The 23858-nt window shown below is 44.2% G+C and overlaps 2 protein-coding genes across 2 annotated transcripts in view; one reads left to right on the top strand and one right to left on the bottom strand.

Annotated features, from left to right (window-relative positions):
* Positions 1-933: 933 nt before the first annotated feature.
* Positions 934-23834, bottom strand: DNAJC11 (DnaJ heat shock protein family (Hsp40) member C11). The gene is made up of 16 exons (XM_055705089.1): positions 23702-23834; positions 20009-20138; positions 17759-17832; positions 16517-16618; positions 11234-11362; positions 10415-10537; positions 8585-8658; positions 7418-7607; positions 6946-7031; positions 6387-6503; positions 5205-5360; positions 4832-4901; positions 4655-4712; positions 3837-3979; positions 3241-3370; positions 934-2601 (listed from the first exon to the last, which is right to left on the bottom strand). The coding sequence occupies exons 1-16, from the start codon at positions 23771-23773 to the stop codon at positions 2576-2578; spliced, it is 1680 nt and encodes a 559-aa protein (XP_055561064.1). The 5' UTR covers positions 23774-23834; the 3' UTR covers positions 934-2575.
* CAMTA1 (calmodulin binding transcription activator 1) overlaps positions 20491-23858 on the top strand; it is a 324887-nt gene continuing 321519 nt past the window's right edge. Inside the window, exon 1 of the mRNA XM_055705087.1 lies at positions 20491-22648. The gene's annotated coding sequence lies outside the window, so the exon portion shown is untranslated. The remainder of the gene's footprint in view (positions 22649-23858) is intronic.

Here is a 23858-nt window from a genome sequence, read left to right as displayed (position 1 = left end):
AGTTCTCTGACGAGGATGCAGCTGGAGTGAAGAGGAAAGCACCTGCCCGACTCCAAGCCCTGGCTTGGAGCTATGAACATGCTGGTTGAGCCACACAGGAGGAGGCTGAGAGGGCTTTTACAGCAGAAGCGGTACCTGGAGCACTGCCTTTTTGTAGCCTTCCACTGGCTGAGCCAGTACGGGAAGACTCTAAAAAGTAAATCTTGAACTTGTACCTCCACCTTGAGAATTTACAGTTGAAAGGCTCTGGCTGAGAAGTGACACGTGCGTTCTGGGAGCCTCACGAGGTATTTGAAACCTTTGCTGGGTCAAATAGATGGGTCACCTCACGTTTTTAAAGTCTGCACCCGAAGATGCTACCCTGTTACAAGTTTTAACTGCTGGGGTAGGAGCAACGCGCTCTGCCCCTCAGAAATGTTGTTTTTCAAGTGTAGAAATACCATGGGACATCTTGAAGTACTGAAGCAGTTTTAAGAATCACATCGCCATTTCTCTGCATTTTAACGTAGACTATGCAAGAAAACACTTTCATGACAGCACAAACCGTATCTCAGGAAGTTGTCAGAAATGAGGAGAATTGGTTTATTGTGCAAATATTTTTCATGAGTACGCTCCTCAGTGTCATTGCTCTGCTAGATAGAGCTATGCCAAGATTCTTCTTTTTAATTAGCAGTAGCTGTGTCGTCGCTATTTTGCATTTGCTTAAGCAAAACTTAATTCTCAGTCCTCGCCTGGGAGTATTTTGCCACGTCCTAGTCACTACGGACCAGCTCTCACTCTTGACCATACACTTTATGTAGTGGTAAGACATGAAAAAAGAATTTCTGGTAGAGATTCCTGCCCAGTTCAACTGTCACACATACAAGCCATCAACAGAAGTCAATAAGCAGGACGTGACAGAGGGTGCAGTTACATTTACAAAACCTGCAACTCTCGCTTTTCAGGAGTTTATTTTCAAGAGTGTCCCACAGATGCAAAGGGAATGTGGGCTGCTTTTCAGCTGAATATAATTTATTGCACATTTTACATTTAATTTCTTATCAACAGAACACTGATTGCAAGTGAAATAAAATCCTGCACCAGGAGCTGCTCACAGCTGAAAGGTTTTGCTTGGCTTTTTTTGGTGGTTTTTTTTGTGGGTTTTTTTTTTTTTTTAACTAAAACAAATTCATCGTATAAACTTGTTTTTTAGAAGTGGGGAACACCTCTTTCAGACTGACTCAACTAAGTCTGCTTTTGGAAATCTAATTCTGCTACAATGACTTGAGCAAAGAGAACCACAGTTGCAAAGAAAAAGGGGCCAGGTACGTGTTGGGAAATGATTTATGGTAATAGTTGTCAAGAGCAATGATGCACTGCTGGCACAGGTTGGGGTTCCCCCCCCCCCCCCGGGTCTCTGACATGGAAGCAATGAAGGCTGTTCTAGGACTCACCAAGAGCAGAACCGTGACTAGGAAACAGCTACAATTATTCCTTTCCTCTATGAAAAAGCCTCAGTAGCGCTGATGGGCACAGTGTGTAGTAGATACTACAAGGCTGCTGTTCCCATCTGCTGTGTCACTAGAACAGGACTGCCCTTTCTGCTGCTAAATCATTGGCATGGCTTCTACGCAAGGTTAATCCAATAGATTTATGTCATAACTGGTGCTTTTTCGAAAGGGCAGCTGAATTTTATGTTTTCAGCGTTTTACCCATTTGGCATCTCTCCTCGCTTTGGTCTGGTTTACTCCTATAACCTACGTTCCTCTTTTTCCTAGAAATAAATTAGATGGGAAGAGACAGCTGCAGCATCAGAATCGAAGGAAATAAAATTGCTGTCCTTCTGCCCCACTTGCTTTCCTCTCTTCTTGAAAACCGTGATAGTACATGGTTCTAGGTGGCAGAAGAATTAGTAAGAATATTATACCTCGTGTCCTTGTCTGGAATAGCAGTGTTTGAAATTAGCAGCTGGACGGATTCATGCTGAAGAGGTCCATGTTACTACAAAAGGCAAAGAACTTCATTCCAAACATACCTGTTCTTAACAAGTACATTTCCAATACAGATTTGAGATGGAAAACCATCTCTGTCCTCTTTTCAACAAAAGGATTTGCACAGAGGACTTCCAGGAGGTGGCCAGAGAACTTAACTTCCCCTCAGGAGCAGAAAAAGGTGTGTTACCTACCCCAGGAAGTATGTGGACAGGTGAGAACAACACGTCTTCTTCCCTGCTCAGTGCAAGAAGATACAGGTGAGACTGCACAAACGGACTGTGGCCAAATCGCAGCAGGAAAGAGCTGGCTGCGTGGCGGGTGGTGCTCACTGCCCTCTCGCGCAACCTCAGCAGAAAGCACTGCGCATTCAGAGTCACGTTGCTTTATTGGTTACTGAGCCACAATTCAGAGAAGTATTGCCTTGGTGCCACCTGGAGAAGCAGGTTCTCTCATTTTGTCTCTTAACATAACCGGGAGGACACCACCTGCTATACGGATAGTAAAAATAAAAATGTCTCTGTTCAAACTTGTAGCGTCCGGGGGAAGGTTTTGCCATTTCTGTTGACGCAGGTACTGTAACGGAACGCACCGCTCTCACCAGTTTAGCCATCTGCATCGATTCTGTGAGCTGTCGGATGAGAACAATACGTGGATGCATGCCCCTTCTGCTGGACGGGAGGCATCCTAGCTTGAACTTACCACCGTACCAGGGACAGATGGGAACATTTCTGGGCACCAATTAACCACGATTCACATACACCTCCAACATACTTAGGGAAGCTTTGTAAGTTGGATATGCCTCTGGAATTGGGACAGAGTAAACAGAGGTTTGTGCTCCTTAGCTGACCCCCAGGCCTACGGGGGTGCCAGGAAAACTTGTCACTAGCAGATACCAGTTTCACAAAATTAATCTGGCAGGGAAAATATTTTGGCAGATGGATAAATGGGGCTGAGGAAGGAATCTGGCTCAGGCCTCCAACTTGCCTCCATACATTCAATTTGGTCCTCAAAGGGCAACCCAATGCTGTGAATTGCCCAGCAGGCACACCAGCAGCTGGAGGGGGCCTCTGCCTCCAACTCCAGGTAGATGTATAAGGTTAGATGGTATAAACAGCTGCTGTGGTGCTGCTGAGCTCTTTTAGGTCACTCGTGAGGCATTGCAGTAACCCCAGTTCTGAACCCCAGTTCCGTGTGCTTCACCACACAGGGCTGCAGCGATCCTTTACTGGTCCCTGAAGGAAGAAGCAGGGCGGCTCTTGCTACTTACATTGCTTTGGTATCCTAAGGGCCTCGTTGTCAGCTGACATCACTTGGTGCAGAACTCCTCGGAACTGATAAAGCACTTTCAAACTCTTCTCCTCACCCACGCAGGGGTCGTAGAAACCTGGAAGCCCAGCCTTGAACCACAGAAGGACAGACTGAGCATCAGGGAATGGACTTTCACAGCTCCTCAGCTGACCAAAACCATCTACTACTGCCAGAACAAGGCATCATTAAAAAAAGGGAGTTTTGTTGCCAATGAGATGAGACAAGAAGCTAAGGAATTGCCTCCACAGTGGCAAGTTCTAAATGAAGAAAAGAGTGAATCAGGGGGTGGGGAAGTTTCTGGTGCACAGCTCCAGTCTGCAACACACACTGTCCCAGGGACAGTGCAAATTCAGAGATGCTGTTTCTTTGGCACTGGCAATGCCCACAGAAACAGAAGTCCCTGGAGGTTTACATCACTTGGTATGTAAATGGCTTCTGTACATTGATCTAGAGTCACTAGCTTCAAGCACACTGGAGAAAACGCATATGGTTCAACAGAAATTGTGCCACATGTTCGAGCCCTTGAGTCTGGGCTTTGACAGAACAGCTACGTACCTTGGATGCCTCTGTGAGGATGAGTTTAGAGTCTTTCACCAAGCACTGCAGGGGCACAGTCACATCTATTACTTTCACCTTCTCATTCTTCCTGCTGTTGTCATTAACAAACTTCCCATACCAAGCGTTCACTACAATCAAACCTGCATTTCACATGAAATCACAGATGTGATGAGAGGTTTCCCACCAACAGCTAGACAAGACACTGATGAAAAGACCATCCCAGCATTTTCCCTTGCTTTCTATGATATTTAAAATCTCCTTGCCTAGACCCACGCTTCTCAAGACGGAAGAACATTTCTACTTGGCTGTTTGTTAGCAATCTTCAGCACTAGGACAGAGTGACATGACTTCGATGCCACACTGATGTGGCAGTCTAAGTGGGTGCCAGCTCACTTCAGAACATTCTCTCTTGGAAATTGCTAGCAAACATCAGAAAGCAGATTTCAATTATGGGCCAGGAGCAAACTGTGTAAGCTAGAGATCAGTGAAACCTAAACTTCAGACAAGAACTTTTGCATGTATTTGCACACACACCCCTCTTTTGTGGAGAGGCGATTCCAGACTGTTGTCTTCACCCTGCCCACAGCTTATCCCAAGATAACATTCAGTGGATCCCTACCACGCTCAGACACCATAAAGCTGAATTGTAATTGAACACCCCCACTACGCGTGCAACAGCGATTATGCTGTGCTTCATTAGGAGAGGGAACGAAGAAACGGTATTTTGCATTTCCCTCCCTCAACCACCCAGCCTTTGTTTTGTTCCTTCCTCTCTCCAAATTTACGGAACAAGTAAATGGTGCTGTAATCTTTACCCATTCTGGCTTCCTCCGCTTCAATTATCCTCCGGACAGACTCTTGCATTAACCGCACCTGTCCCAACACAAGAGGCAGAGCAAAATCGAGCAGTGTCAGACACCATCCAGAAGAGAAAAGCTGGAGTGAAAACACCTTCCTTTAACTAAGGGGAGAAAGTTACAAAAAAGACTCACCGCAGCTTCAGCCTCCTGCTTCTTCTGGAGCATGTCACTGGCTGTACTCTCCCTTTGCTTCTCCAGCTCTCTGGCATAAGGAAGTCAATATGACATCAGCTCTACACAGTGGTGGGGGTTCAGCCCCGAAGTGGCAGATGCCTACTTACCCAGCCCAATTACAACTGACCCCCAACCCAACACAAATGAGCTTGGTTTTAAGGTTCTTCCCCACCTTTCAAGGTATTTTTGTAGGCTTCCGGAACTCAGTAGCACTGATGATGCAGAGGACCACAGTGCCTTAGCTGGATATTGCAACCTTTGCACCAGGCTCTCAGAAGAACCCGAGTGGGACTTCCCAGCTCCGAATGTAAAAACAGTCTTGCAAGCTCACCTCTCCTTTTGTGCCCTGAGGTAGGGTTTAATGATTAGCCTATGCATGGCAAAGTAGATAACTAGAGGTCCCACGGTGGCATAGAATACAGCACTGGGAAGCAGCTGATCTGTTAAGTGGACAGGGAAGAAGTAGGTCTGGCTAGCCCTATTCAACCTGGAGAAAAAAAAAAAAAGAAAAAAAAAAGGTAAGAGGAAATGCAGTGTTTCATGTACTTGATTAAGTACACTTAGCAGTATCGTATGCTGCTGAACAACTGCTGAACCAAAGGAGATGTGAATGGTGAGCTCATAAATGTGAAAATCCAACAAAATGAAACAAGACAATGGTAAGACAGACAGCTGACACCAACCATAGCCAGACTTCTATGTAGCAGACATCTCTTGAGACAGTACCTGACCGTTCTAAAGTGTTCTTTTTTTTTTTTTAAAAAAAATCTTAGAAGAATTTATTTAGTCATTAATTTCACCAGGGACAGGGACCAACATAACCATCAAAAGAAAAAAAAATGCTTATACAGAAAGTCTTTGTGCACAATACTGGTATGTGCCTTTAAGGAAGGCATACATTAATACTCTTTTGATGCTTATAATAATATTTATTTTAGAAAACATTAGTTTTCTGGGGATCAAGTTCTTCGTGGCTTTACAGTAGTTTTGGCATCCTGGCACAGCATCTGCTGGCACTCATTAAACGTGCACCACAGTACATGAACCCTCAAAGAATTCTGCCCCTCTCTGGGAATTGCATCTGATTAATAGTAAAATTACCTAATTAGTTAATGGTAATTCAATAATTCCAGTATACACTTGTGTACAGCATTATAAAACCAGAATGCAATCAGATCCATTTCTACTATTTCTACTATTTCTTACCATAATGCTCCGAACCTCACTCTAAGCTGTTATTTTCAGCCAATTTTGATGCGTGCTCATGCACAGACATGCAGACACACTAGTCCTGAAAGAGGCGGCTCAGGCCCAGAGTAACACCAGCAAAAGGCACACCGCTTCCGACGGGCACCGCTTGTGTTAGAGGTGAGGGCAGCTGCAGCCTTTTGTAGTGATCGATCAATATACCTGTATTGCCCTAAGACTGGGACCTTCCCACCTGAATATCAGAAATAGAATAATGCAGGTTATGGTCAGCCTCTGCAATCTAGAGTTGTAATCGTGAACTGACTTGATTTTCAAAGACACTCCTTGGGGAACACCAACACTGACGGTTGCTCCTAAAATGCTGTGTCTGGAAATCTTCCTCTCTGCTCCATACTCCACTATGGTCCCAAAGAAACCCGCCCTAGAACGACAGAACCAAAAACTGGTAAGACAGGGAAAACTTCTGAATTTCTCTTTCCCGAATCCTGTTCCCCAACAAGCAAAACATGGAAATACATCTGTGCTCAGCAGGTGTTCGCTATTGGAAGATTCACTGTGTACCTACAAGATAAGATTAGCCTTTGCAGTTTGTCAAGAAGTAAACAGACTAGAAGGACTTCCAGCTTTCTAATTGGTGATGATGCAGAGGTACCACACACAAGTATTTTCAGTCCCACTTATTCAGAGGCACACAGAGCTAAGCCTCCAAGACATTTACCTCAGCATTCACCAGATTCAATCAATGAAAAAGCACATTCCCAAAGACCACAGAAGCATTTGTGTGGAACCTGGAAGCCTAAAACAGCAGGAGACGACCAATTCTTCAGGCTGTGAGCAATGTGAATTTCCTCTTGCACACTTACTTGAGAGAACCTTTCACTCGTGTTTGATCCTCATCCTGAAACTTATGCTGATAACTGACCATCATGAAAGAATGGGGGATTCCCAGCTGAAACGCAAGAGAACAAATGAATGAAAATGTTCCCTCAGCACCACTGAACGTTCCCCCCAATTTCCTTTCCTATCCTTTAAGTGGCACAAAAAACGTAACGATGCTTGCCGCTTACTTGCCACAGCCTGCAATCTCTGCAGTCTGTGTTGTGCGTCCTGACGCCAATCCAATCTGCCCCACACCAGATATGACAGTGTTTGGTGCAGGGCTGTGCTCTGCCAAATGCAGCTGGTTACCTATGTACCAGGCTCACACGAGGCAGTACCAACCGCTCCGTTATCCTCTAGTCCCCAGGCAAAATACTGCCGGGACAGACAAGCCGAGGCACCTCACTCCCCTGGGGTGGTCTCGCTGTCCCCCGTGTAGAGCAACAGGACTCTCACCTGTAATGCCACAGTGAAATGGCTGGTTTTTGTATCCCGGACAATACTAGTGTTCATGGCTGACTGGATGCCCCACCGCCACTGCAAGTACCCCATGGTGTTCTTGTCAAGGTTGCGGGCTAGGACCGTGGTGAGGCCTGGGCGGATCCCGCGCGATGAAAACTGCAGGGCACAGTTTGTAGTGATGAAACTAGGAGAAATAAGGACAGCCTTATCAGTGATAAAACTCGGGCTCCCAGATGGCCTCAAATTCCTTCTCGCCCAGGAGCCAAGCTGAATATGCAGGGACTACCCTGCAAAGAGCACGGTAGTTTCAGGATTGAGACTGTACTGACCAAAGCACCGCACAGAAGAGCAGGCTCATGCCCTAGTTTATTGGTCTGTGCCACAACACTGCAGCCAGCGCAGCAGGCTACCTTTCAGCCTTTACCCTTCTTGTCCTAGGCAGATAAAGTCCTGGTCTTCCACAGAGGTGGCACACTCAGCTGCTAGAAGATAGGAGCCCTGATATTTAATAATCATCAAGCATCAGCTCCAAAACCCAGCATTAACGGATTCTACAGGGAGCAACATTCCTGCATAAGCTCTGAGGAATGGCATATTTACTAAATTAGAAAATATAAAAAGAAGAAAGTCCACACCAGCACCTATGATGGTCTAACATATGTCTTCAATCACAACCCTCACCTTGCACTCTCCTTTGCAATGCGAGACCTCTATTCATTTGTAAACAGACGCCAGGATAGTGGCAAATCTGGCACCACTTCCTAAAATATGACATATCGTCTCCTCTTTTGCTGACAGAAACTCTGTCTCACACATGGAAGCTCCAGAAGAGCTCCCCCAATTTTTGTTCTGCTCCCAGAGGGGGTTGCTTTGACTGTGAGGTCACTCTTAAAGTATTATGAATCATGACAAGATCAAATACAAATCTAAGGATGTGGAAGACAGACCTTCCTTAAACTGGAAGTATGAAAATGGAAGACACTAATGCACAAAAAGAATACAAGCGTCTTGATCAGTACTAAAGCATGACCTTAATTCTAAAGAAGAAATACCTATTTTGTAGGACAGAAAACAAATCCAGAATTAACATGGAAGAGAATTCAAGCTGTTTAGTTCCTCAGTGTGCAGTGTTAATCATTAGATCATTTTTCTAATATTTACCATCTTGGTGTAAGATTACGGAATATCTTCAGACCGAAGAGAGGTCCCTGAAGGTCTCCTGCTCCAAACTCCAACTGTTTAAATGCACAATGCCAAATTGTTAGAAGAAAACACCTTTTACAACAATGATGAAGTACTTCACAAGTGTCATTTACAACACAGACATTTTACAGATCTGAGTAACATTTACCACATCAGCATACTCTCTTTTCTGCTACCTTTGCCCTCAGAATAAGAGATGTCTCACTGAGTAGGGTCATCGTGAGTAAAACAAAGCCAGTTCTGTGGTGCTACAGGCTACTACTACGAGCATCTGCTCTGGGTGCTCCAGTGCAAAGGGAGAAAACACCTCCCTCATCGCCCCACAATGGCAAACAAGGCTTAGCTGCTGCTGTCTGAGGACAAGCGTCCTTCCCAGGACAGCCTCACAGTAATGCTGTCAGTTCTGCTGCAGCACCGTCTCAGTGTCTGCAAAATGCGCCCGCTGCTTCATCCCCCAGTCCGGGTGACTTCCAGGGCTGCCAGTCAACGTTTATTTGGTGCTGTTCGGTCTCATTAACAGAAGCAGTTCTTGGACCTGACACTTCCTATGACAAAATCTGCACAAGCAGTTCCTACTACATCTGCCTCTCCCAAATAAGTTTATTGCACAGGTTTTAAAAAAACCTTTTTAGTCAACTGGCTCATGACAATATCCAGAAGCTCCTGTATGTCCTGGCTTCAGCTGGGATAGAGTTTGTTTTCTTCTTAGCAGCTTTTGCAGTCCTGTGTTTTGGATTTGGTGTGAGAACAAAGTTGATAACATGCCGATGTTTTTAGTTGTCACTAGGTAATGTTTATACTAAGCCAAGGACTTTTCAGTTTCTCACTGATAGCTGCTCAGGGACTGGCTGGGCATTGGTAAGTGGGGGTGAGCGATTGTATCATGCATCACTTGGGGGTTTTTTCCCCCCTTCCTTTTGGATTTTATTCCTCCCTCCTTCTCCCTCCTTTTCACTGCAATTGTTTTATTACTATTTTTTAAATTTTATTTCAGTTATTAAAACGTTCTTATCTCAACCCTTGAGTTTCACCTCCTTTTCTTAATTCTCCTTCCCATCCCTCTGGTGGGGGTGGGGAGCGAGCAAGCAGCTGCGTGGTACTTAGTTGCCAGCTGGGGTTAAACCACGACACTATATTACCCATATTATATCATGACGCAAATCAAATGCCTCCAGTCTATGAATTCTCAAACAAGAGGAAAAATCCCATTTCTCACAGGATGAGGAAACAGGTTAGCAGGACCTAGTGTGCAAAAAGGCACAGAAAGCAGCCAACTGCCAGCCATTGCAGCGATGCCATGAGCATCTCAAAGCTACAGGTCCAGCGAGTGCAACTTGCAGGTGGTAACATGGGACCTTCCAGCTGCTTAGATCATATCTGCCTGGGAGTCAAAATGTTTTCCCCCAAAACTTCTTCCCTTGTGAGCAGAGCAGTTTTTGACGTGAAGGCAAACTGTCACGCTGCCCTAAGGTGCACGCTCACAGCACCAGAAGGCACCCAAGAGCCTTCAGACAGTGAAATCAGAAAGGCTAGAGACAAAGGTAACACAAGTGAAGTACAAAATGCACAGCCAAGTGGAAAGGGGAAAAAATTAAGAAAAAACACAAGGTGTGGCCTTCCCTTTTTGTCAAATTCCTCTGAGAACTCCTTTTCCTACATTCTACAGAATGTAGAAAATGAAAGACGAAACAGAGCTAGAGTTCTGTAAAGGAAATAAATACTCAGTAACTAATCCAAGCAGCCTGAAATAGACAGGATAGAAAAATGCCTAACAGCTAGTACTCTTACCTCTCCCCATCCCTTGGCAGACGTCACTCGTCTCAGAGCAAGATTAATGGATCCACCTCCATTGCCATTCTGGGTGGAAAGGTTACCAGACAGTATTGCTGTGTCTGTGGCAGTCAGCGGTGCCTGAAAAAATGAATATATAGTTGCCAATTACTCTGATGCCAAGTCACACATTTAATGCATATTCTGCAAGGACATAACCATGACTGCAGAGAGATAGGAAACACTCCAGCTGACTCCTTGTCATCCACTGAGGCCAGGTTTTTGAACCAGACATGGCCACACTTGCTCTAAACTTTGTAGTTGAAGATCAAGTATGGCAAAATATGAGATAATTCTTACTGTACCAGACATCTGTGACACCTTTAACAGACCATCTTGAAGTCCTGACCCTGAGCTACAAGCCCTTCTAATCTTGCTAGCAGACTAAACTTTTTCGGTTCTCTGTACCAGAGGAAACACTCCCCCTGCTTTCCTTATCCACACCCTCAAAACTGGGAATCATTTGTTTTCATACGCTAAATACTCCATGTTTAGCGAGAACTAGACACATGCTTTCGATCATGACTGAGCCTCCCTGTGAGCAGGAAGGCAGGACTGCTGTAGCCTACAAACCAGCCACACAAACACAAGCTGAACAGTCAGCACGCCGTTCTGCTGGAACTGAGCCTCCTCTTCCCACCCATGCTGGTAATTGCATCCCTCCACAAATTAAGACGAGGACCCCCTGAGCAGCGTGTCGTTTTCCGTTGCTTGTGCGGTAGTGCCTCATTAGCTCAAGCCCTGCCCCACACCAGCAGCAGTGTCTGCCCTCCTTACCTCAATGGACTGGGATATGTGCATTTTGTTTATCTCAATCTGAGGAAAGCTGCTCCCAGGCACATCTTCATATTCTTCGTCATAACGATCAAAGAGGTCGGTGGCATCTATTCCAACGCTAATTGTTCCCTAAGGAACGACAAGTGGAACAAGTACTTAGCATTAACAAACATCCAAGACATACAGGCCAAATAGCTAAACCATTCTTGTATATGATTAAATTTTTTTGCCGTGTTTCTTGTTCTGCAATTACCTTTTCCACTCTAAAATGCATTTATTACACATTCAAGACAAACAAAACGGAATGATTACAGTATTCCAAAACAGCAATATAAATCATTAAATACACTGGGTAGAAGACAGTTTTTCAGCAGGAATGCAACTTGTAATACTAGTAGGTAATTTTTCTATTGTGACGCATGACAGAAATAGGTAGAACACACTTACACAGCAGCTTTCCTCTTCCCCCACAACTGACTCTGCTTTGTCAGTATCTTAAAGTTGAAATAATATATTTTAGGAATTTATTTTCCTCAGCAGAACTCAGCCAGAATTCCTCTAAATGCTTTCTTCTTATGAGTTATCTGAAAGAACTTAGTTTTGAGCTGCATCATCCACTTGCAACTGACTGTTGGTCAAAAATCTGGTTTTCCTTGTTTGTATCTTGCAATCAGAAAAGCTTGACAAAGACAGAAAATACTTACCACTTGCTAAAAGTCTTTCTCAGACCATAGAAAAGCTTACTCCCCCAAAAAACTAGGCCACAGCTAAACAGTCTGGCTACCTGCTGCTGTGCTCACTCAGACTAACTGCAAGAGTGGGTTTATTTGGAAAGGGCACAATTAGATCCTTGTCTGAGTCATATAACTTCAAAAGGCTTTGGAAACCTTCCCTATAGACCTATTAAACAGCATTCCAGCTCATATAAAATGTACCAGCTGCAATAAAAAAAAACCCCTCTGTGCACAAGCACAAAATGAACTCTGAGCAATTTGTATCAAGAAACTCAGTGGCTAGGTAGGTACAAAACCCACTCGCACAGAGACCAAGTATGGATGGAATAAATTCTTATTTCAATCTGAGCGAGCATTTTTCCTTGCTCATTCCACTCTAATCAAATGCTGAACCATAAATACAGGAAGAATTGCAGTGTCTGACAGGGCTCAAAACTTCTCCCTGGTTTGGCTTCCAACTTTATTTGCTGCGGAGATTCCAGACCTCTTCTCAATGTTTATTTTCTGATTTCTTACACAGCGAAAACTGGATAACTATTTTTACACGGGAAGGTGTGATTATTTCCAGGAGAACTCTGGAACAGGGGCTGTGCCCCAACTGTTTACAAATTTCTCTTGGCAGCCTGGCTAATTTCAAAGCAATTACGCTCATTGTTCTGTTTGTGGCAGCACCACGGATGAGCTCCTGCCCTTTATGCAGAAGACTACTTTTCAGGAACTAGTTGCAAAGTCACCTTCAAGGATCTGCTCTCCAGACGCTACACCTTCTTCGGTTTCAGCCCTCTCCTACGTTGTGCTGTTCCTTGAAACGAGGCCAAAATAAAAGCGAAGCAAAGCAAAACTGCCAACTGCCTGGGAAGTGGCGCAGCCTCGCAGTGCTCTCCAGCCCTCTGGAAAGACACGGAGTAAAACAGCCAGAGAGAAAGAGAAAAGTGCACAACCACTGAAATTCCAGCAAATGCACTCCGGAGTGACCAATCAAACATGTCTGAATACAGGTGAGCGTTTATTTTAGCAAGAGAGAACTATTTCCATTTTTCCCTGATGCTCTGCAATTCAAGGAAGTGTCAAACCCAAGATCAATGGAAAGAAAGGTTTTCCATGGGGAGTGCCACATTCAGTGCAGAACCTTTGCCAGACTGCAACTTTAAATTCCAAGTTAAACATTTTTAAACAAGGGATATCAAGCTGAGTAGTAAGCATGCTGAATTGGAATGGCAAAAAGACAGAAAATTGCGTGTTTTCAACTCAGACCAGAATATAAGCAGCAGTAAAGCTTGCTGAAGAGTTCGCACTTAAAAAACCCAACCGACCACCACTGAAAAACATCTTACTATACTATGTTTGTTTGTCTTGCAATGCTTGTACCCTTTGTCAAGATGCACCAAGGTTCACACACATTCCTGAAAATCAATGCACTTCCTTTCCATTATACTCAAAATGTTATGATTTCCTTTTTCATATCTACGAAATTTAGAAGAAATATCACTCCCAATGAAAAAAGGAAACACCTGAACCTATCCATGAAAATCCCTAAGTCCCATTCTGAGGAAAGGAGCATCTCTGCTCCCTCCCTCAGCAGAACTTCCACAGAGCTGCCTTTTTCTGAAGTGAGTGGTGGCCTCCGTGTAGACATTTCACCTCCCGCCAAGCAGGTGAAGTCACCCTCAGAGGTCTATAGATCCTGGCAAGGAAACTGGCTCGGGTGCAAGCACAGGAAAAGCAGCAGATGGTAAAGTTAAAAATATTCCCAGAGAACGACAGCAGCCCCTATGCCACCGGATAATAGAGGGGACCGCTGCCGCTTGCAACTCCCCATCAGCCACCTGCTCAAAGCACTGGAAATGAAAAAGCCCTCCCCAAAGAAAGAGCAGCAGGGAAAAAGCTGTAAAGCTCTGCTCAGAAGTCGGCGGTGCACGCACACAACATGCTGCAAAGCACACCAGCTCCACAGGGCAGGAAGCTGGGAACAGCACTACAGAACCATCAGAGTTGTTGTTATCTGATATCATCTTTTAAATATCACCTTCATTTTCCACCCTGTGAATATGAAACACAGTTTACTGATGGATTTAAGAGGTGTGCCAGAGAAGAATATACTCCCTCCTTGCCTTTTTTCTTAGGGATGTACCTTCTGGAATGTGCCATATGGAAGCTGTGCCAGACTAAGCCTTGAGGGACTGCGTTTCTTAGATGTTGACCTTCCGCAGCAGGAAAATAACGGGATTTAATTTCTGCTAACAGGAAGTGGTTCTTCTCAAATCAAGGAGTGAACTTTTCAACCCTTCTGCATCTCTTTGAAAGCAAAAACAAAGCTCTAAAAGCAAATAATAGACTCAATTCGAAACCTGCCAAATTGCCTACATCTGGTTATTGCTCAACATTTCTGGTTAAAATGCTTTATTTTGCTGGAACCATTTTCTAGAACTGACAAAATGTTGGAAATTTTAAAATAACTTGTGTTCGTGTATGAAATGATCACAGCTGTGCTACCTAATTCCACAGGAACACTGCCTGGAGAGCCATTTCTATAGGCTGCCAATCAGCAATTGCTGTAAACACCCAGATGGCTAATTTTATCACAGGACACAGAGGCTGAGGCTCATGATGCAGCTCCGCTTTTTACTGCTCACTGCCACAGTGAGGCGCCCAGATAAAATGTCAAATTCCTGAAGTCACAGGGACTCGTGAGGTGGAGATAACCATTCCCCTCTCCAAGAATACGCTGCTGACCCCAATCACCCTCATCGCCAGCAGAGAGAGTTCAACTTGCCTGTTTTGTGGCATCCAGAAATCCCTTCCTGCCTGGAACAATGCTCTCAGCAGATACTCACGTAACACCTTACGCTTATTTACCTTTCCAGTACAAACAAGTTCTCAGTGTCTGTGCACTATCCATGACAGCCTGCTGACCTGCATTAGTCGATTTGCTTTGCTAAGACCAGCGCAGATCCAAAGTCTGCACCAAGGTGAATATCTCAAAACATTACAGGTCTTCTCAGATGGGCATTTTTCTGATGCAGTCTTAAGCGTTACTACACTCAAGCTTCTGTCCACTAGAAAACATTGTGATTTTAAACTGACCATAAAAAACACTATCAGTCTTCAAAACCAACAGTAGTTAATCAACTGGTAGTCTGTTTCTCAGGTTACAGAAGTTAAGTTTCAACAAGTCCACACATGAACGCAATGACACAGGTGACCTCCTCTTTCAAAGCCACCGAAAGAGTACAGACATCCGTGCTTCAGGATGCAGACTCTGTGTTGACTGCAAGCCTCCAGTGAGAGCTCTGGGGATACCCAGTTTTCCACCAAGAACAGAAGCATTTAAAAAGAAAACAAGTATTGATGTCTCATTACAGTTTATTTTTTCACAATGGAGAAAGTTTGTGTGCGTACGTATCTGCACGGTTACCTTGGGCTAGACAGAAGAAAACTAAGGCTACCCTACCATGGGGCAATTCTATACCACGCAGTAGAAACAGATTTCCAACACATTTCAAAAAACAGGTACAAACCAGACCCCAATAGTACGAGCAAAAAAACCCAGGAAAAATATAGATAAACTGAAGTATGATTAAATTTGGTGAGCATAGATGCAGCTCTTGGATTAACATTATTCACCGCATGAAAACCAAGAATTTTGTGATTCAACAAGCTGTGAAACCTGTTGGTGACAATCCTGATGAAACCCGGGCTTGCCTAGTGTACTTATCAAGCCCAGAGCCATCAAAGCCATTAGCACTCTGAACTGTCAGAGTATCCCAGTTGCAGCAGGTGACAGAGGAAGCAGCGGTCAATCACCATCACCATCTCTCTCTGCCATCCCAATGCTACCACGAGGACATCATCCTCAGCACGGTTCTGTTCATCTTCCCTGAACAGCCAAGATTCAGCTGCGAGGTGAGTCATTTAGTACCAGTTTATGGCTGCTCAAACAGGCTGAGAGATGGGAATGGAATACCGGATGATTCTCATCCTGAGAGCGTGATCAAGCTTTCCTAAAACAGGCACTAACTGTGAAACTGGCAAGACCCCAACCCTGCTCAGGCTGAGTTTGCTCACTGAGCTGCAGCCGGAAGAGTTCTGCTACCCAGCTGGTGCGGGAGCTGCCTCGCATGTTTCATTGGTTTCAATGCTGCCTTTGATTATCTCCCCGCATTGTTGTGACACTACAGCAGTGCTGAAGGGAAAACCTGTCAGGTAACTGCAGGGAGTTTCATTTTCATTTGGAATACTTGGAAAGAAATCATAAATATTTCAGCGTTAGGTCTGTTTTCTTGGAATTGCCAAAAGAGGCACTGTGTTTCAATGAAAAAAAAAAAAAAAAAAAAAAGAACTTTCAATAGAAGATTACTGTCCAAAAAATTAGCTGTTTTCCTTACATTCTCCAGAGAAACTGCATATTCAAAAAGGAAAAGTAACTCACAAAGTGTAGGCTTTTTACTGTAGGCCATTTACTGTAACCCCTCATCTAGGCTTCTCACACCCTGCACATTTGTGATAACTTACAGATTCCTCTTGAGACTAGGATAAAGTCATTGCTTACCTTTGGATTAGTTCGCTGCTGCAGCCTTCTCTCTTCCCTCTCTCTCTGCAAACGCTCAAATTCTTCCCTGATTTCAGCTGGAGTTCTCTTCCTTTCCACAACCTGCTCAAAAAAAAAAAAAAATAAATTACCAGGAGAAGGATCTTCAGGGTAGTGCACTGCTGATGGGACAGAGGTCCACTGACCTGGCTGCCCCTGCGGCTGCTGTGAGCCACTCTGCACAAATGTCAATGCTCACAGTTTGGAAGCAATCAGCTGGGCCAGATCAAATGGCAGGCATGAGAGAAAATCCTGTGCTTTGAGTGGAGGGAAACTGGTCTTTTTATTTCTTTTCCCTTGACAAAACCAGGGAAAATAGCTTTCAAACCACACATACAAGATACTGCAGCACAGCTGTTACCAACAGCTATCCATTAACTTACTAGGTATAGACACAAAAATTAAAACAACTGAATGTTTCTGGCCCGAGACAAAATAAATACATGAGAGTTTTGTGGTTTTAGGCTATTGTTTACCTTATGTGGCTTAGGGAATGAGGGTTTTAAGCAGATATGGCTCTAGGTACAGATAGAAAGAGTATTGGATCTGGCTTTTCAAAATGAAATCAAGTCTGCCACGAGCAGCTCAAAAATGTCTGTTACATGCTGTCCCTGCTCCACATTTCTTGCTGCTAACTTCAAACTCGACGTCGGCACTGACCTGACCCAATACAATACCATTCTGCAGCAAGCAGCGTAGTGCAATCAACTTAAGACTGGCAGAGGCTAGCAAGGGGACTTAACAACAGGAAAGCCACAAATGGACAAGTTCCCTTTCCAAGTCCATAAAAACCAACCAACCAAAAAAAAAAAAGCAACCCCAAAAAGCTCAGAAAGAAAAAGTAATGTCAAACTCAGAGGCTAGCTGATGCTGAAAGAAAAAGTTTCAGGTGAAAAAGATGAGGCTAGATGGACAATAATGATGCATTTGTCTCAGACAGAGATGTTGCCTGTCATGGTAATATCCTATTAGGGAACTCTGAATGTCAGGTTTATTGCTCTCTTGTCAAGTGAAAAACCTAACTTTTCTTTGAAAATCCATCATGGTGTTTCAGCAGAGACAGAAATAACTAAACAAGGATGCCTTCAAACAAACAGGCATTTATTACCATCAAGGTGTCAGTGTAGCTCAATATAACAAGAATGTCAGATAAAGATGGGTTTAGTCAATTCCACTGGCCGTAAATTGCTAAATTTCTCTCACCTCCCATCCTTCCATTTCCAGTCCTCTCCTCCCATATATGTCATAGATGGCTCTGGTCTGTGGATCACTAAGCACTGCAAGTTGAAATCAAAAGAGAGGAGAGAACTCAGTTTTTGGTCTTCTCCTCGAATTTCAGACTAACATGCTAGTGTTATCTGGAATTCAAGCACAGATCCTGGAAACACGTTGTTCTACAGTTGCATCCAATTTTTACATTAACTCCCTTTAACATTTTCACATGCTGTATTAACAGGACACACTTTCCCCCCCGACAAATTCCTTCCCCCCCCGCCCCTTACTTCTAAAATCAGTAAGTGAAAAGGACACAAAAGAGACATGCAGACTAACTGAATATACAGCAGGGGTTTTCAATATTGCTTTCTTTGACCTAGGGTGGCCTAAGCCCTCTAACAATCAATGGGATTATTAGCAATTCAGAGATAGTAGTCCCTGGAAACTTTCTGAGGAGGGATGACATTTACCTCTGTCTAGCTTTCAAAGCTTTTCGGTGCTTTGCTCCCTCTCTTTGGCCTTCCTCACCACCCCTTGTCCACTGACCACTTCCCACACAGTCTAAACTTGTGGGACATGCCAAGCACCAACAAGGCAATTTCCATCAGGCAGTTCATGCCTGGCCAAACATCAGCTAGAGTGTAACTGCAAAAAGGCATGTAGAATTTGAATCTCCCAAGAAGTCACCCAATGCAATGAAGAAAATAAAATATATGGAGAACAGCTGCTTTGGAAAAAGACTGCACATAGAATTAAGAAGAATCTTAGAATGTAAGTCATATTTAAATGCATAATTTCTCATACCAATCCTTCCTGAAAAAAATAAAACCCACATTAAAAAATCCTCAGTATTTTTCCCACTGGGTTCCAAGACCAGCTTTACCATTATCATATATTTCTTTTGACTGTGGGGGAACTGATGAGTCTTTCGGGAGCTGGATGCATATATTAAGGTAAAAAGAGGCTTACACTAGTAATTGAGCTTTGAGCTGAACTATCTGAAGATTATTGAACTTGCTAAATGTCACAGGCAGATACTATTTTTTATGAATTCTGATAAAATACATCTTGTGTCATGTGATATTAAAAGAAGGAAGAGGAGGGAGAGAAAATAGGCAGGAGGTGGGGTGGCTTATTTTCAAGACGTCAAAATCTTTTGCTTGTAAAGTATTACACTCACATTTGGTACTAAACGAGCAACAATTTACATATACATTGCCACACAGAGCCAAGCAAAGCTACAGAAATCAAAGGGAAAGCTGACTCTAATGTAAGACCCACTCACCCCATTAAAATTAAATTACTGAAGCATCCTGGCTTTTTATTCCCTACGCCACCAATGGAAGATCTTCTCTGTTCTCCCCAGCAAAAGCTTCCATATGTCCTAATCCCTAACTAGGGACAACGTAAAATAATCCACCCATGTTCATGTCCAGCCAGACGAAACAAATACTTATCATTCAGAAAATGTGAGCGCAAAAAAAAAATGTTTTTAGCTCATCTTTGAGGTTTAATAGAGCAATATTATTTATTCATCATTTTGCTTTACCTTCTCTTTAGGCTACAGGACCGGGCACCTAGTTTGGTGTTTTGTAGTGCAGAAGAGTCCTAATCCACTTGCATTCCAGGTGCCTCTTACGACATGTGCAAAAATGCTCCAAGCCAATTCTAATGAATCACTTCCTTGTGCCTCAGTTACACTAGTATTACCTATGGGTTTAAGTAAATGAAGGCCTAATACAGAATATTTTTAAAGGGCTTTGGCATCCTTGGATGAGAAAAAACCCTCTAATGACTATGAATCCATTGTCCTTATCTCAGTCTTAGCATATGGAAGAACTTGCTGAACATCAATGGACACTGTAATCAGGTGATAAGAGATCAGAAGCTCAGGATGCATCAGTTCAAAAGTAAAATATGAAATTGTCTTTCTGTTCGAAGCTGTTCAGTCTTCAGTCTCTTAGAGGAGAGCCTTTTCAGAAGTAAGGGAAGTGGTGAAAAGACTATTTAAAACATGCAGGAAATAAGACAGAGACTCCACATGTCGTTCATTGCAGGATTTATATTGCATTGCTCCTCTGATTTACAGGACAGAAGCAGGAAACAAAGCATTGCTAAGTATCAGCAAATTTAATTATTACTTTGTAATAATATATATAGTCTTCAAAATGCATAAAGACACAGCCCTCCTAGAAAACCCCTGAAAACAGCTTCTGCAAACTTTGGACTTCCACTGACCTTCATACGCTTGGTGAACAAGGTTAAACAGGCGCTCAGCTTGTGTTTTGAGCTCTGGGTCTCTGTGCTTGTCTGGGTGGTACAGCATACACAGCCGGCGGTAGGCAGCTTTTAGCTCTTCCTGAGAGGCCTGTGAAAAGCAGAAAAAATGAATTAAAGTACAACCAATGCTACTGAAAAAAGGCCATTCACAAGATCAGCCCTGAAAGAGAAGTCCATCAGCTATTACATTACGCTAGTTTTACTTACCCAAAATCAAGAACGGACTTTTGTTTCATTACATAAGTTAATAAACTGTTCAGTTATACACATCAGTATTCCCCACACTATTTATAGTACAACAAGTGACAGCAACAGCTCATCAGTGTATACCTAGGCATAAAAACTAAAAAAAAAAAAAAAGAAAGGCAAATACACAAGCCATCTGTGTTCATACATTATTTTTATTAGGCAACTACTGTCTCCTCAATTCAGTGCAGAAGAGCAAGAAAAAAATAAAGTCACCTCAGGATCACACCACTTAAAACCAGAGGTATACTTCAAATTCTACTTGTATTTCAATCTCAAACCCTCAAGTAGATACTGTAAAAGCGCTGACTTTCCACAGCAGTAAAGGTAAGAAATGCAAACATACAGTTTTATACTCATGCCCTCATTGCTGTGCTGCCTAGCACCTCCCTTCCTGTACAGCAAGGACTCTGTTGGGCTGTAAGAAATGAAGGCACCCGCAAAAACACACTCACCTGCAGCAGATGGATAACCAGAAGAACAGCATGCCACTAAATGCATCAAGAAAAAAACCCAGCCCTGTTCTTGACCGCAACCACCCTGGAATTTCAGCCGGCACCTGGCCTCATGCCAAAGACATGTGGTGGGAACAGATTTCGGATGGCTCTTTCAGAATTGACAGAATAAAACCCCCGCTCTTCCCATTATCATCTCTCAGGAGACAACCTCACAGCAATATTATTTTTTGACTCTGAAGAGTCCTGGGCCCTTTCTCATCTCATTCCTGCAACAGCCCTTGTACTGCAGCAGCTGTCTGTTCCCTGGGGGCTGGTTAACACCCATTTAGAGGTGCAGTTGCCAAAATCAAGCAGAACTTCCCCAAAAGGTGCAGGCAGCACATGCAGCTTCACAGAGCTACCAACTGGCCAGTTCCAAAATTGTCCCTCCCAGCAAGAATCGGTTTCTGGGGCAGAGGAAGCAGGATGCCGCTTCTCCACACGAGGAAAAATACAAAGAGTAGAATAAGCAAAACAGCACGAGGGGTTTACTCGCTGGCCTCCTCCAAGCAAATGTCATCCCTTTTATTACAGCCCCGGGTTCTAACAGACAGGAATACAATGCCAGCAAGCAAGAAGGGGGCACCTGGAAAATGACTTTCCCTAACAGAGTTTAGAGACACAAATTCCATTTACTCTTAATGTGCTTCAGTGACTAAAGCCTTCACAGTTCCCAAGCTTCCACTGTGGAAACAAAGGCCCTAAAAACTCATTTCTTAAAATAACGTCTTTTGTCCAGCTTGTGGTAAGGAGGGTCTGGGTTTTTGTTAAAGGAATGCATTCATTTGCGTACCAAAACTAGAAATCCGTTGGATTTTGAGGACAACTTAGAAAAAATGTTTTCTTTGCATGCTTGTACTATTTCACATTACTGTTTCTAAATGATACAGCAAAAGGGGACCTGCCAAATTTGCTGGCCCCAAGACAGTAAAGGCAGCTATGGATTAGCTTTTTTCTTTTTACTACCTTGTGCTTTCTTGGACATCAAATCTAAATTCAACTAGGAAGGCAGGGGAACATACAGGTTTAAAATGGCATTCTTTAATCAAATTAATGATAAATGGTTTAATGTGCTATTGATTATATAATAGAAATGAGCAGTTTCATTTTTCATGAATGCCACGTTCAATAAAATGTTAGATTGGGCATTTCATCATCATTGAATAGCTCAGGTCATTTGTTCAATATTTCATGAGCAATAGCCTCTTAGAAACCGCTAAAGAAATACTGACATCATTTCAAATTGCAATGAAATACATAAGTCAGTAATAATCATATGTAAGTTACATTTTTATTACCAAAATTCCGGGCAAAATTAAAAGGCATCCCATCTCCATGCTTGGGGTTTAAACAGCTTCCTTTAACCTCTCAAACTTCCCACCACATTTTTAGTGGACTGAAATCTATAAAAGATTAAATGTTTACATACATGCATACACAAAACCTGCTGCTTGGCAGTCTTACTCTCCTCATTGGGGCTGCAAAGTTCAGTGGTTAACTATTATTTTAAGCTCAGCTGCCACATCACACAAAGTTGGCTCAGCATACAGCAGTGCAAGTTCACTGCATTCCACCGCTCGCGCAGGATAGTACAACTGAATTTAATTAGCAAGGGGTAATTAACAAAGCAACTACTACTCTCAGTTGGAACTACTCCCTTGAAGACCATTTTAACTTGGTTTCCAGCTCCCTGCTGTACCAAACCCAAATGTTTCAGTCTCTACCGAAGAGCTGGGAGCCTAGCTAAGTTAACGATTAAGCCTTCGCTGTTAAATCTCCCAAGCAGTGGCAGTCCTCGTTTGATTTCTGCCTTTCTTCCAACTTCTATGTCTGCACACTGCTGACGTTTGGGAGGGTGAGTTACAACAGCTGTTGAGTGATCTAAAAGTACGGCCCACCGGCTTTTAACAAGGCCGGGGCCAGAGTCGCACGGAAATTTTTCTAAAAAGAGCATGGTCCATTGCACGGCATTGGATCGTTTCACAAACAGGGTGACTGCCGCACCTCTTCCCTTCAGAAATGCAAAAGATTTCCACAAGCGAGACACAGGAGATCGCCACTGCGGCCGTAAGTACTGACATGGACTCCAAAGATAAGTTTTTCCAAGGCTGTCAGACTGAATTGCTTCTAATGTTTGAACTCCTGTTATATGCAGCAGTAGCAGTTCAACAAAGGCCGCCTGCAGCTCAAGCTGTTAACATCTAGGCCGACGCATGTGAACAGACAGCAGTGAAACACGCAAAAATCTGGTTAGATATACACACATATAGACATATCTGGTGTATATATATACACACACGTTGTTACTGCCTGCGATGGAACAAACTACAGCACAGTTTATACATTCAGATCTTTAGTGATTTACCTAATTAAGACTATAAAACAAAAGTAGTTAAGACTAAGATCCATTAAGCTCCAAGCTGTTCTAGTGGAACAAGGCTGCATCAATTAATAACCTTCTATTCTTACAAATGCAATGAAGGATGACCGACGCTCCTTTTTTTGACAAGAGAGGTGTCATGCAAAATTTCTAGGGGTTTCCAATGTGGAAGCATTTGGGAAGCACCCACAGAGGAAGGAGCGTAGAACCGGAGAGAAGCCGGGGCCCAGGCTGCCGCCCGCCCCGGGAAAACACCCCTCAACCGGGCCGAAAGGGAGGGGAGGCCCGGCCGCCGCCCCCGCGCCCCCGCTCCGCGGGCAGCGCACACGGCCCCCGCCGCAGCCGCCGGCCCGGCCGCCCGCAGCCCCGGCTCAGGCCGCCGCCGCCGCCGCCCGCCTGGGCACGACGCAGCGGCCCAGCCCGGCCTGCCCGAGGCGGGCATCGGGGTCACGGCCCGCCCGGCCCCGCCCCGCCCCGCGGCGGCGCCCCGCCGCCCGCCGCCGCCCGCCGCCCCGCCGCCAGGCCCACCTCCCGCCGCACGTTGAGCAGCGAGTAGTAGTCCTCGTTGTCCGGCACCTCCTCCCCCAAGGCCGCCGCCATCTTCCCGACCTCTCACCCCGCGCCGCGCGCGGCAGGGCGGGGCGGCGGCGCGAGAGCGGGAGCGGGAGCGAGGCGCGGGTCTCTC

This window comes from Falco cherrug, chromosome 3 (genome assembly GCF_023634085.1).
Source record: "Falco cherrug isolate bFalChe1 chromosome 3, bFalChe1.pri, whole genome shotgun sequence".
NCBI classification, from domain to species: domain Eukaryota; kingdom Metazoa; phylum Chordata; class Aves; order Falconiformes; family Falconidae; genus Falco; species Falco cherrug.
The sequence above is the reverse complement of the archived record's forward strand: the minus strand, read 5'-3'. Positions and strand labels throughout refer to the sequence as shown.